The following is a 15,000-nucleotide window of genomic DNA, read 5'->3' on the forward strand; positions in this document are numbered from 1 at the left end:
TGAGTATTAAGCCATTTCACTCCTTACTCCTTACTACTTGCTCTGTTGACTAGAAATATACGCTATTCAGCTAACAACTCCACACTCCACTCACACAAACACACTCACACAAACACACTCACACAAACACACTCACACTCCACTCACACAAACACACTCACACACTCCACACTCCACTCACACCAACACACTCCATTCACACACTCCACTCAATCAAACACTTTTCTAAAGCACGTTGTTTTTCTCTTTATCTTCTTCTTTCTGTCCGTTTGGTTTATTTTCATCCTCGTCCAGACCCTTTAGAATTCCAGACGATAGGCCACGGCCCACGTGGGTTATTCCATCGCAGAGCCTCCGACCCCCCAAGAATAACAGGTTTTTCCCCACTGTCTCCACCTTCCCCAGCCCACAGTGTTTGTTTGCCCCCCCCCCCCCCCATGAGCCTTCCCCCCCCCCCCCCCCCCCCCGGGGTGAAAGCGAGGTGACGATAAAGCAATCCCATCAACTCAGCTCTGATTGATCGACTTTCTTCTCCCTTCCCTCCCCACCCCTCCAACAGTGATCCAGGTTAGCTCTGCCAGCTATCGGATTGCTTCTTGTTTTCAGCGAAAAGTCAATAGGCTTCCAGTCCGTGGCTTTAAACTCACTTCAAAAAAAGTGCATTTCTTTTTAGAACATGTCGCACAGTTAACAGACACACGCGAAATAGCAAGTCTACTGCGTCTGGGTGGGCCTATGCATTGGACTACCTTGGTTTAGTTGTCTGGCTGTTCCAGAAATTCACTCTGGCACCTTCACCTGGTCCTCATACGCCAGGACGATGTTGACGAGTGAAAGTGCTTTCAACAGGCCAAGTGGAAAAATGCAGAAGAAGGCCCAACTTTGAGACTACATTAAATTCTATTCAGCTCTGGTAGGACAAGCATATCTCACACTCTTCCAATGTCCTTCTCTCTCCCCCTTCTCCCTCTCTCTTTCACTCCTTCTCTCTCTCCTTTCATTCTATTCCCTCTCTCCATCTTTCTATAGCTACCCTCTCTCTCCCTCTCTCTTTCACTCCTTCTCTCTCTCCTTTCTCCCTCTCTCTTTCACTCCTTCTCTCTACCCCTTCTCCCTCTCTCTTTCACTCCTTCTCTCTCTCCTTTCATTCTATTCCCTCTCTACATTAAAGCTTTTGGCTATGAAGGAGGTGGCAGGCCAAACCAAGAAGAGTTCAAAGTTCACAGTCTGTTACCATGAGAACGAGACAGACTCTGCCACCATGAGAACGAGACAGACTCTGACTGAAGCACATGCTGACATGCTGCTCCACTTAGGTAACAGAGTGCAGAGTCATGTGTGACTCTGGGATAGAGAGAGGAAGGGAGGAAGTAGAGAGAGAGAGAGAGAAAGAAAGAAGAGAAGAGGGAGGGAAGGAGGCAAAGATGGGAGAGAGTGGATAGAGAAATGACAGAGAGAGGGTGAATGTGAGAGGTGGGTGACCTGGTAAAGTAACAGGCTCAAAATAAAAAGAGTGCACTGTCATGTCTGATTCTGGGATATAGAGGAAGAGAGGAGGTAGAGACAGAGAGAGCGAGAGAAGAGAGAGGTGAGATTGAGAAAAGGGGAGGATGAAGGGGAGAGGGGGAGTGTGTGAGGTAACAGGCTCAAAATAAAAGAGTGCAAAGTCATGTTTGATTCTGGGAGAGAGAGAGGAAGGGAAGTTTTATCTTCTGAAATTCACACCTTACGTCTGCAAAAAACACACGTCACATGACATCACACAGTCTCTGAGCTCAGTTTAGTTTGGTCTGTGTGTGTGTGTGTGTGTGTGTGTGTGTGTGTGTGTGTGTGTGTGTGTGTGTGTGTCTGCGCCTCCTTAGGTCTGCCCACGGCACTTTGGACTGGATGCTTTCGGCAACATGAGCCTTAGCCTATGGAGGTGAAATATTAACATATAAATTAAATGTAGTTCATAAACAATAAAGCCAATATAAGTATAACATTTTTCGAAACTGCACCATAAGTCATCAGGCAAGTCATCCGAGTTTTTGAGTGTTTTTGTTGTTTTTGTTAAGCACAAGTGGACAAGAACGCACAGTCATGTTTGATTCTCTCTGTCTGCAGGCAGGTCAAAGAACGCACAGTCATGTTTGATTCTCTCTGTCTGCAGGTCAAAGAACGCACAGTCATGTTTGATTCTCTCTGTCTGCAGGTCAAAGAACGCACAGTCATGTTTGATTCTCTCTGTCTGCAGGCAGGTCAAAGAACGCACAGTCATGTTTGATTCTCTCTGTCTGCAGGTCAAAGAACGCACAGTCATGTTTGATTCTCTCTGTCTGCAGGCAGGTCAAAGAACGCACAGTCATGTTTGATTCTCTCTGTCTGCAGGCAGGTCAAAGAACGCACAGTCATGTTTGATTCTCTCTGTCTGCAGGCAGGTCAAAGAACGCACAGTCATGTTTGATTCTCTCTGTCTGCAGGCAGGTCAAAGAACGCACAGTCATGTTTGATTCTCTCTGTCTGCAGGCAGGTCAAAGAACGCACAGTCATGTTTGATTCTCTCTGTCTGCAGGCAGGTCAAAGAACGCACAGTCATGTTTGATTCTCTCTGTCTGCAGGCAGGTCAAAGAACGCACAGTCATGTTTGATTCTCTCTGTCTGCAGGCAGGTCAAAGAACGCACAGTCATGTTTGATTCTCTCTGTCTGCAGGAAGCAGAGATGTGAGGAGGAGAGCAGGAGGACGGGGACAGCCTGGCATCTGATTGGACAAGGGACTTGTGTGGACCACCTGATGCTGTCATCTGATTGGGCGCTGCAGTTGTGGGGCAGACTGATGCTGACGTTTGACTGGACACTGGATTTTTGGGGCAGATTGATGCTGACATCCGATTGGACACTGGAGTTGTGGGGCTCCCTAGATGGGCTATGTAAAAAACACTGTGTGTGTGTGTGTGTGTGTGTGTGTGTGAGAGAGTTTGTGAATGTGTGTGTACTCTGTGTGTGTGTGTGTGTGAGAGAGAGTTTGTGAATGTGTGTGTACTGTGTGTGTGTGTGTGTGTGTGTGTGTGTGTGTGTGTGTGAGAGAGTTTGTGAATGTGTGTGTACTCTGTGTGTGTGTGTGAGAGAGAGTTTGTGAATGTGTGTGTACTGTGTGTGTGTGTGTGTGTGTGTGAGAGTATGTGAGTGTGTGTGTAAAAAAAAAACATGTATGGCCGCAAGAGGAATGTGAGCAGGGGGTCTATTCCCCAAAGACCAGCACCTTTGGACTTCATTAAAAACTTGGCTTGGAGTTTTCACACTCTGAAGCACGCGCACGCACGCACACACACACACACACACACACACACACACACACACACACACACACACACACACACACACAAACAGTTTCTGCACCATGGGACAACCGAGAGCTTTTCCTCTCTAGCTAAGAACATTTAGAGCACAACGGGTCCCCTAGAGGAAGCATAGACTTACCCACACACACACACACACACACACACACACACACACACACACACACACAGACACACACAGACACACATACACACACAGACACACACACACACACACACACACACACACACACACACACACACTCACACACACACACACACACAGAGACACACATTCTCACACACACACACACACACCAGCGAGGAGAGAAAGTGACTCGGTCACAGTGAGAACTAACCTCCACTGAAGTACACTCGTTCCCCCTCAAAACTTGGACACCTAACAATGGTTTGTATGTCTTTCTGACCTAGAGCAAAATCATTATGGGCAGCTCTCATCACTCGGCAGCCATCTTGGCAACACCAGCTATTTTGGGCTAACAAAACCAGGCTCCTATCTAAATGAATGGGGGGAGATCGGTCACTCCACATAGGACGGTCAAACAGACATTACAAATAAATCACCTGAATCCGCATTAAGAGCTGACATAAACTGTGTGAAATTGTTTTCCCAACCGCTTAAATAAGGCTTAAAACTTAAATAAGGATTAAAAGACTTGATTCTAGACTAAAAGAATTTATTGTCGACTTGCTCACTGCCCATGCACCACATTTTGCAGTGCGGCTGTTTACTATGGTTACGGTGGAACGTTCAGGTGAGGCATCACCGCCGTTTCCAACAATGTGATTGGCTCTTTATAACACATAATCCGCCATGTTTAGCATTACAGAATCCACCCCTAATTCCCCGTTCCTTTTCCCGTCAGGGATTAGTCTCCATCCCTTATAGCGTCTCTGCCTACAGCCTCCATAACCTGCCCAACCGAAACAGCATCCAGGTGCGCGCCCTCATTGAGACCATAACATTACCATACTGCAACCATTCCATTAAAAGGATGTTCTCTCCATCAAGCAGCAGACCAAAGCTCTATCGTGTCGGCCCATTTAGGGGCGCTTTTATATCCGCGCTAAGGCGGTGCGGCGCGGAGCGGTGCGAAGGCCACTCTCGGCCAGTGAAACTTAATGAGGCGATCTTGGCAGGGGGTGAGCGGCGTGGACGGCCGCAGATGAAGGGGTTAACAGAGCCGGTCAAGCCCAAACATGAAAGCGCTCCTCGCGACTCGCCTTTTCATTTCCATAACAAGCCGTTCGGAGCTCGCCGCCGTCCCCGACTGAAGTGGTCGCAAATCCCAGCGGCAATTAAAATCATGTCGGGACACGCTAGGGTGTGCTGTGATAACAACAACAGGACAACAACAACAACAAACAACAACGGCACCATCACCAGCAGAGGCAGAGGCACACACACACACACACACACACACACACACAGGCACACCCGCCTCATCAGGAAGGAGCCGTCGGCATCTCTGGCAACAGTCACCGCGGCTAGGAGTAAGATGCAAATCGACACGCGGCTTTCATGTCGTCTAAAAACCACCGAGGGAGTCTCGGCATAAAGAGAACAGAGCCGCTGCCGTCTCTTCTGTGATAATGCCCTGCCTTTGACAAGCTCTCTCTCTCCCTCTCTCTCTTTCTCTCTCTCTCTCTCCCTCTTTCTCTCTCTCTTGCTCTCTCTCTCTCTCTCTCTTTCTCTCTCTCTTGCTCTCTCTCTCTCCGTAGGCCATGTCCCACAAGGTCATCAGTCTCACACAGGCTATGCCTACCAGAGAGAGAGCAAGAGAGAGAGAGAGAGACAGAGAGAAAGAGAGAGAGAGAGAGAGAGAGAGAGAGAGCAGTGCACGCTACGGCTCCTTAACACACGGAGGTTTCAGGCGCTGACAATCACAACTGCTGAAGTGAATGACGTGGGGGAATTTAGTTCAACCTTGTTCAAGCTCAGAGGTCGAAGAATAAACAGCATTCATGAACATTGAGTGAAGATGTGTGTGTGTGTGTGTGTGTGTGTGTGTGTGTGTGTGTGTGTGTGTATTAATGTTGGTGACGACAACCAGCCAAGAACAACAGGGTTTGTCTCCTCCAGTCGGGCATGCGCACACACACGGCACCAGTGTGGGGTAGAGAGGTTGGCTTCAGTCTGATGGGAACTACAGTCTATTCCTTCTCCATTAACCCCCCTTCACACACACACACACACAAAACACACACACACACACACACATAAAACACACAAAACACACACACACACAAAACACACACACACACACACACACACACAAGCACACACACACACACACACACACACACAAACACACACACACCAAACGGCCCCTAAAAAAACCCCACTTCAAGACAGCGGCAAAACACCTGCAGGCGACGGAGCAACTGCCACCTGCCACCCACTCCAGCGCCCTCAGCTCCCCCCGCTTCCCCCCCCCCCCCCCCCCCCCTTTAGCTCTAGCAGGGGCAGGAAGGCACAGAGGGCAACCAGAGGAAAGAGGGAGGGGGAAAAAAAAATGACATTGCGCGCTTCCAAACGGCATCCTCGGAGCGCCTCCGACTGCTGAAGGAGGCCCCCCCTTTGTGTGTGTGTGTGTGTGTGTGTGTGTGTGTGCTTGTGTGTGTGTGTGTGTGTGTGTGTGTGTGTGTGTGTGTGTGTGAATCAATTTCACATGAAGGGAAAGAGCTGTGTAATGCTAATCTATCTGCCTTAATCCTATTGCTCCGAGATCCTTTGAAAATCCACATTCTCTCTGCTTAATACTGAAACAAATAAACCCTCTTCTCTTCCCCTAATGAGCTTGCCCTTCAGCCTGCCATTTCAAGTCAAAGGAGCACGCGTTTCCCCTCACACACCGCAACTCATTTGTCACCGTCTTCTGACGACAGGCAGAACAAACAGAGGCATGACAAATTCATGCATAAAACAGCAGAAAGACATCATTTTTGTTATACATTTACATAAAACTAAGCAGCACAGGGGCGTGTGTGTGTTTGAAATGTTCCTCTCGTAGATCTTACACACCCATGGACAAGAAAAGGTTAACGCAACGAACAGGCAAATGAGGAATTTTTAAAAAAAAAAGTAAAAAAGCAGTTTCTCAACCATATGCCTCTACCCTGAAGGCACTATGTGCTCTGGCTTTGAAAGCTCACAAACACACACACACACACAAACACACACACACACACACACTACGAGTTCCCCACCTCACCCAGAACACCTCTCTGTGGCCCTCCCACACCCGGGGAGAAATCCATTATTGATCCGGGCCCCTCTTGGGCCCCACACGGCCCCCGAAGCCACGAGACGCCACAGAGAAGAACAATTTTGCAGCTAAGCTTCAATGCAAAGCCAAATAAAGGGGCTATTACTTCAAGACCAAGCTCAACACACACACACACACACACAAACAACACAAACAACACACATCTCCTTATTATAGGACAGAGTCAGGAGAATATTTCAGCTGGAATCATACTGCACGACAACAACAACAAAAAAAGCACCCACATTTCAAAAGCAGTCATGAAACCACCTGTTAAGCTAAGAGCTGACACTGAGTCAAAGGGTCCTCCCAGCCAATGGAGGGCAGCACTACAGTCAGCAGAGAACGGATCGCTATGCAACCTAGCCAGTGTGGGGAAGTGAAACAGCAGGAGTGAGAAAAAGCTTCAGCGGTCTTACCTTAGGTTGAGTGCGTCGAGGGAAGGCAACTTTAGGATCAATCTGTGCGGGGGGAAAAAGAAACATGACTTAGAACACACTCAACACACACACGCAGGCATGCTGCCACACTGACAACATTAATATAACGTGGAACATTTATATGAGATGGATCTCGTACATTTACGAGACAAAACATTTAAAATATATGGGAATGTAAAGGCTTTAGTATTCTAATATACAGACACTGTAAAATGAATAGACATTTGCCTCAGATCAATCTGTTTTGAAATGTGTGTTTTATGTACTTTTTCTTTTCTTTTGTTTAACTGTTGTTGGGGCATGCTGTAAGAACCTTATCAATCTCGAATTCGTAACGAAGAGAAACTATTTCATGCACCGTCCTCTTGTTGCCCTCCACCAACTTCAATACGAGGCTTCTAAAGAGAAGCTTCGAAACAATCTCATGCGCACCGACATAGTCAAGAGGAACACTGTAAACAGATCGAAATCGTTCTCTTGCAGAAAATGACTTGCTTGCGTTGGGCCTGGCGAAAAGCTTTACATTGATGCATATTTCTTTGTATGGATTTGATAGTGTGCCTTGCGGGGCGAGCATCATTATCAGCACGGCACCATTATAGATTCAAACACTCTTCACGATCAACCTGCATGACTGCAATACCTTCTCAAGAAGCGCACGCACGAGAGAGAGGGAGAGAGACAGAGAGAGAGAGAGAGATAGAGAGAGAGAGAGAGAGGGACAGAGAGAGAGAGGGACAGAGAGAGAGAGAGGGACAGAGAGAGAGAGGGACAGAGAGAGAGGGACAGAGAGAGACATAGAGGGACAGAGAGAGAGAGAGAGAGAGAGGGACAGACAGAGAGAGAGAGGGACAGAGAGAGAGAGATAGAGGGACAGAGAGAGAGAGAGAGAGAGAGGGACAGAGAGAGAGGGACAGAGAGAGACATAGAGGGACAGAGAGAGAGAGAGAGAGAGAGGGACAGAGAGAGAGAGGGACAGACAGAGAGAGAGAGGGACAGAGAGAGAGAGAGAGAGGGACAGAGAGAGAGAGAGAGAGAGAGAGGGACAGACAAAGAGAGAGAGACAGAGAGAGAGAGAGAGAAAGGAAAAAAAGGGATGATAAAAAAAAAAAACAGACTGGAATGAGATGAAGCCAAATGGAGCGGGGTGAGATTGGTGTGCAATGGGAGCCTGGGTGGATACTGCCGCTCCATACAGGAAGATGATAAAAGGATGAATTGGCTCCACTCTGGACAATGATAATAGGCTCAGTGGTTCCCCTAAGGCGAGCCCAAATGGCACGTAGAGGATGAGGAGGAGGATGAGGAGGATGAGGAAGAGGCTACGCCGGCTTATTCTGAATGGCAAAGCGAGGGCAGGCAGCCCAGACGGTCTGGGTTCATGCCACTCTGACACGTCTGTGACTTCCTCCGCACGTTTGAGAAGATGAGAAGCCAGCGTCGCCCCTCTCTCTGTCCTCTCTGACGGCACGGAGGGGGAACGTGACAAGAGTGCCGCGATTTTTTTTTTTCTGCGTTAATTCAATCTGACGACGCCGTGATTGTCATCTCTGTAAAAAGATGAGTTCGGTAACACCTGGGAGTGCTAACCCTCTCCGTAATGAATTGCATGTAATGATTCGTTTTAGCAATTAGCCTCAGGCTTCACCAATCCAACCTCAATTACTCGGTGAAAACTCGGCACATTTTGAGCAAAAAAAAACATTTCATGCTTCAAATATCAACATGCATATACTTCTACTTCCCTGATCTGAATTTCTTTTCCAAGCATTAATCTCCATTCTGAATTTCTGAAATTATAGCCTGGGACAGAACAGAAGAAACGAGAATAGAATGACTTCTGCTTCTCTTGTGGCTTAGCATAAGGCTTTGAGATCATTTTGTGGGTAACATGGCCGAGTACGGTGAATATTCAGAATATAACCGGAATCTGCATTAACTCCATTTCAGCAGTTACCATCAGTTCACATTTACAACTTTTTATTATGCCCCTGGCTATGAACTGCTTTCCTCCAGAGTTAAGTATACTGTTATTTAACACTGATCTACCTCACACTGTTTTTTAACACTGGCATATTCACACTGTTATTTAACACTGGCATACTCACACTGTTATTTAACACTGGCATACTCAAACTGTTATTTAACACTGGTATACTCACACTGTTATTTAACACTGGTCTACTCAAACTGTTAAATAACACCGGTCTACGCACACTGTTATTTCACACTGGTGTGGTCTGTGTACACTGTCAATACACCTTTAATACCTTCACATCCATGAACCTATCCATCTTTCCATTTCTCAAGACTCTTTTGCATTTGTTTTGTACATAGAGAACTACGTCTACTGGCCGAGGTGCAAAGCTCTAGTGAACGTGGCACCTGAGAGGGAGTGAGCCTCCTCTGTCTCGGCGCTATACCGATATAGCCATACCGCCACGACACCATAAATTAAATAAACTGACAATTCTGATTCATTGGCTGTGTAATTATGGCTGTCGGGGACTGCTACTACAACAAAACAAGATTTATGACTCCGACAAGCTTTTGACGTGCTTTAGAAAAAAAGACACGTATGATGGGAACTAAACAGCCCAAACAGGACAGGAAGTTTCAGAGCCCAAGAACAGGAAGAAGGTCTGAATCCAGCACTTTTCAAGAGTTCCCATCAGGGTAGGTTTACAGAGGAAAGCTGAGTCCATAATGAGCTACAGCACACATGCCATAGATCTAAAGGTGCCAGTAAACAACACTCGGGATGCCGTAAATGATTTGCTGTTGCCACTTCTGTCTGAGAGGCTGAGTAGAAGATATGACTTGTGCCGTGTGCAAAAGCCCATTAACACTTTCATACGAGCAGCCATAATGAGCAACGCTGTGCATCACAACAATCCAAGGCCACTTACAGTAAGTGCACATCGTCTGTCATTTCAACCGACTTGTGAACATTAAGTTCTGATTTCTAAATATGCCACACGGCAAGACAACAAAATCAGATGCAGAAAAAAAAAAATATTTTGATTTGTCTTGATAATATTTTGGACACATTTTGCTACGACAGAGGCTTCGCTTTTTGTCCCATTCAAAGACAAAGAAATACCGTCAGCTACTGCTGTGACCCTGCGTGGCCTAGCCCAGTAGCCTAGCATGCTAACCAGGGTGTGAAAAGGTCCCTGTGTTAACAACACTTCCTGCCGTTTATCTATCTGGGGCTGTATTTATCAAACGCTAGTTCTGGCATAATCTAGTGTAATCCACACACACACACACACACACACACACACACACACACACACACACACACACACACACACACACACACACACACACACACACACACACACACACACACACACACACACACACACACACACACACACACACACACACACACACACACACACACACACACACACACACACACACACACACACACACACACACACACACACACACACACACTCCACGTATGCCCAGCCTGCTACTCACACCTGCAAACCCAGCGGGTCAAACAGTTACTACATGAAAGGAGAGAGAGTGAAAGAAAAAAAAAAGAAATCTGTCTCGTTTTTCTTTCCCCTTTCATCTTGTTTTAGACCTCTTGCAGCACCCTCTCCCTGGGCCCTCTCTCCCTGGGCCCTCTCTCACTGTACGGCTGGAAGAGATCAGGGCAGAAGGCAATTGCTTACATTCTTAGTTCAGATCCGGCAGACAGATTTCATATATTATTGCTGCCTTGTGGTAAACTGCCCTGTCTCTTCCCCTCTCTCTTTCTCTCTGGATTCTCAGGATGTCTCGCGTTAGCTGATTTCTTCTTCTGAGTGGCAGAAAGGCATTCAGGATTGTTTCTTTTGTAGAGCAATCAAATTGTGTAGGACACATATACATATGCATATACATACAGTGGTGGCCAAAATTGTTAGAACACCCTACAAATCTGAATAAATGTGCATTTTTTTCGCCTCCAAAACATAATTTCAACTCATAATGTTCATGAAACATGCACATGGTTGCTCTGAGCACAAACAAATAACAGATGAAGTGAGTCTTTCTGTTTTTATCCACTTTTAACTTTAATATTTGGTATGTCCACCTTTTGGAGCAATTACAGCAGCACATCTCTCTGGCATAGTGTCAATATATTTCCTTAGAACTTCAACACTAATTGTATCCCACGCCTTCTGCAACTCAAGCCAAAGGCTTTCCTTTGAATATATAATGGATCTGTCCAGTTTATTGTCCAACTCGCCCCAAATTTGCTCGATGGGGTTGAGGTCCGGACTTTGAGGTGGCCAGGCCATCATTTTCAGTGATCCAGCAGATTCCTTTTGTCGCAGGTAGTTCCGGCATAGGTGAGAAGAGTGTTTAGGGTCATTGTCCTCTTGGAAAATAAATCCAGGCCCAATAAGACGACTCCCAGATGGTACTCCGTGCCTCACCAGAATGTTGTGGTACACTTTTTTATCCATGATGCCATCAATTTTCACCAGGTCACCTGTTCCTGAGGCTGAAATGGCACCCCACACCATAACACTACCCCCTCCGTGTTTAACTGTGGGCAAGAGACACTCATTTTTATACCTCTCCCCCACCCTCTGTCGAACATACACTCTACGCTTGTTGCCAAACTGTTCAAACTTGGACTCATCAGTCCACAACACTTTAGACCAATCTTCCTTAGTCCATTTCTTGTGATCTTTTGCAAATTTCAGGCGATTCACTCTATTTTTCTCTCTCAGCAATGGTTTCTTTGCTGCTATCCTGCCAACAAGTCCTTTTTCTTCAAGTTTCCGTCGCACAGTTCTTGAAGACACTGTTGCACCATCATTCATTGTGGTGTTGATCTCATCACGAAGTTCTCGTGAGGTCTTTCTTCGGTCCTTAAGACTGAGAATTTTCAGATGCTTCACTTGTCAGAAAGTTTATTTTTTCTACCTCTCCCCTCTCGGTTCTGGTGTGATTTGGTGGCATCATGGCGGTCTATAGTGTACTTGATGGTGCTTGGACTGTATCTCAAGTCCTTGGCTATGCGGCGGTAACTCCAGCCAGCATCAAAAAGGGCCTTAATTCGAGCCCGTTGCTCACTTGTTAGCTCCTTCCTTACCTTAGCCATGTTCAAAGAACAACATGTGTAACAAGACAACTTCTAGAGGCTTTGAATTTATACCAATTGGTGGTGTGGCCTATGTGACAAAACCCTGGTGTTACCAATCACTTAATGAGCAGGATAGGCCTTGTACATTCAAAATAATTACACAGCTGTGTCCTAAGACTCTTTCATCACCAGCAATTCAACCGGGATCACACCTGACAATGATTATACAAGTAATTTGGCTGCTTCTGTGAAGGAACATGATTGTGTGATATTGACAGTGAAATAGGCCTAGCTTGTTTTTTGTAAGGAAAATTACCTTAATCTACTTAAAATGGCTCTATTATATGGTTTATAGAGCATAAAGATAATTTTGTAGATATTTCATTTGTTTGATGGGTATTTTAATCGTCAATTCAACAAAAACATCTGAGATCTCTTAAATATGCTGAGTGTTCTAACAATTTTGGCCACCACTGTACATATACGCATACATATATATACTGTATACACACACAGACACACACACACACACATAACACACACACACACACACACACACACCCCCACACACACACACACACAGACACACACACACACACTTGAGATCCGAGTCAGCGAAGTGCAGTCATGCACGACAGCCGTGTGTGTGTGTGTGTGTGTGTGTGTGTGATCTATCAGTCCAACACACACAACCGCTCAAAGGTTTTGAATCAGAAAATGATTCCCAGGAAGACACATTTGTATCCATCCAATAAGGTGAATGAATTGAAAATATAGTCAAGACAAATTCTGAAATACTCTGCTTTCACTAAACAATCCTCCATTGGCAGCAGGTCCAGACTCTGCAGCATGAGGCCAGTCCTTTGTGCCAGTAGCCATTAGACTTTACAACCAAACCAATCAAACATAAGTTTTATATAATATTTATATCATTTGTCTATATTTTGCTATTTTGTCTATTTATTTTATCTATTTATTTATTTAATTTCTTATTCAAATTGTATTCATTTTTTTGATGATAATGTATAAAGATGATTGATTACTATTCCCACTACCCTGCTGCTTTGGCAATTGAATTTCCCGCACAGGATTAATAAAAGTCTATCCTATCCTATCCTATCCTATGACAGCTTGCCCTCTTCTTTCCCTAGTAGGTATGGTTTAAGTTGGAGCGAGGGATGCTTGGGGTCTCTGTCTTGATACAGGATGAAGATACTCTCCACGGTGTATGACATGGCAATGAAGTTGTTGGAGCTTTACACTTCCTTGTTGAAGATTCCTTTTACTCTGTACAAATAACATACTATCCCAGCATCAAAACTCCCCTCGACCACCCAGATCACATTTCCCCCTCCGTGCTGAGGAGATAGTGTCAAGCACTTATCCACTCCTCCTCTCCTCCTCTTCTCCGCTCCTCCACTCCTCCACTCCTCCTCTCCTCCTCTCCTCCTCTCCTCCTCTCCTACTCTCTTCCTCTCCTCCTCTCCTCCTCTCCTCCACTCCTCCACTCCACTTCTCCTCCACTCCTCCTCCAGCTTTTCATTTCTTCTGCGCCCCACAGAAGTTTCTCCTCCTTGAGATCCAAGACTATGTCATTTTCTGCCTCTCCACTCAGACTGGGGTGTAACTCTGCACAAGCCGTGTCCTCGCTTAACACATGGCTATCAACACAGCCCTCAAGCCAATCACACAGCTTCCATCCTGGACAAACAGCAGGTCGGCTGGCCCGCAGTCTTGCATATGCGATGCAGCGATGAATTAAACCGTACCGCACCGTATCATCAAAATGCAAAGGGTATAATGCGGCTCCCTCGGAATCCGTAATGCAGATGAGTTATTAATGGAACTCCTTCTGTTACACCCCCTCACCCTCTGCAACTTTGACCACTTAGTTAGAATATAATAACTGTGATGTCTTGACTATCGTGTACCTGCACCACTAGTCTGCGCTGTGCCGCTAATGATACAATGACTTGTATGTAGCTCACCCATTCAATTGATGCTTCAGTAAACTATTACTGTTCAGCCATAAAGACGTGTCCGTTTGTCCTCCACATTAACAAGGTAGTCTTAAGTGGAAACCATGAATACATAACAATAACATCACCAAAGACCATTGAGTAGACAACATAGTGTTCGCTTCCTGATATACAGTAGGTCTTTGACAGGGGCCACGATTCCCCTCTCATGCAGCTAAGTCGGTATACGATAATAACATTATCATACATGTTGTAACTCACGTGTGTACTTATATAACTACAAACATCTACGCTAAGAGCATAGTAAAAAGATTTGCATGTGCGTCTGTGCGTATTTGCATTCATGTGTGAGAATGTGTTTGTGTTTGAGTGTGTGTGTGTGCGTGTCAATATGCGTCAGTGTGCGTACTTGCACTTGTTTGCTGTACGGCATCCTGTCTCTTGCTTGCGTCAAACAAACAGTTGTTACAGGTGTTGCCAGTCCCTCAGCGCATGCAAATCAGGACACCACTATCTTTCACTTTCAAGAGCAAAGGCAACCCCCCCCCCCCCCATCCCCCCTCCCATACACATCCCACCCCACCCCCCCCCCCCACCACCCCCTCCGATACTCATTACATCCCCCACCCCACCCCCCCCTCCCATACACATCCTTTCCCACCCCCCCACCCCTGTGCAGGCCTGGACAGCTCGGCAAACGCGCAGCAAAACACACACACACACACACACACACACAGTTCTTCTGTAATTGCACCCCAGCTGCCGCAAAAACAATGTGCTTCTCTTTCCAAATGTATCTGACAGACATATTCTCCGACATCTGAAAGTTCTCCCTGGTGTCGAGACAGCAATCAAAGCGTTTATTTTCTCAAAGA

General features: G+C 46.1%; 1 protein-coding gene across 1 annotated transcript in view; it reads right to left on the bottom strand.

The window, feature by feature from the left end:
- Positions 1–15,000, bottom strand: part of LOC308371840 (RNA-binding protein Musashi homolog 2-like) — a gene marked incomplete at its 3' end in the record, with an annotated part of 114,749 nt that overhangs the window by 97,004 nt on the left and 2,745 nt on the right. Inside the window, exon 5 of the mRNA XM_080846841.1 lies at positions 7,028–7,069. Coding sequence (XP_080702967.1) covers positions 7,028–7,069 — 42 coding nt within the window. The remainder of the gene's footprint in view (positions 1–7,027; positions 7,070–15,000) is intronic.

This window comes from Sprattus sprattus (genome assembly GCF_963457725.1).
Source record: "Sprattus sprattus genome assembly, chromosome: 1".
NCBI lineage: Eukaryota > Metazoa > Chordata > Actinopteri > Clupeiformes > Clupeidae > Sprattus > Sprattus sprattus.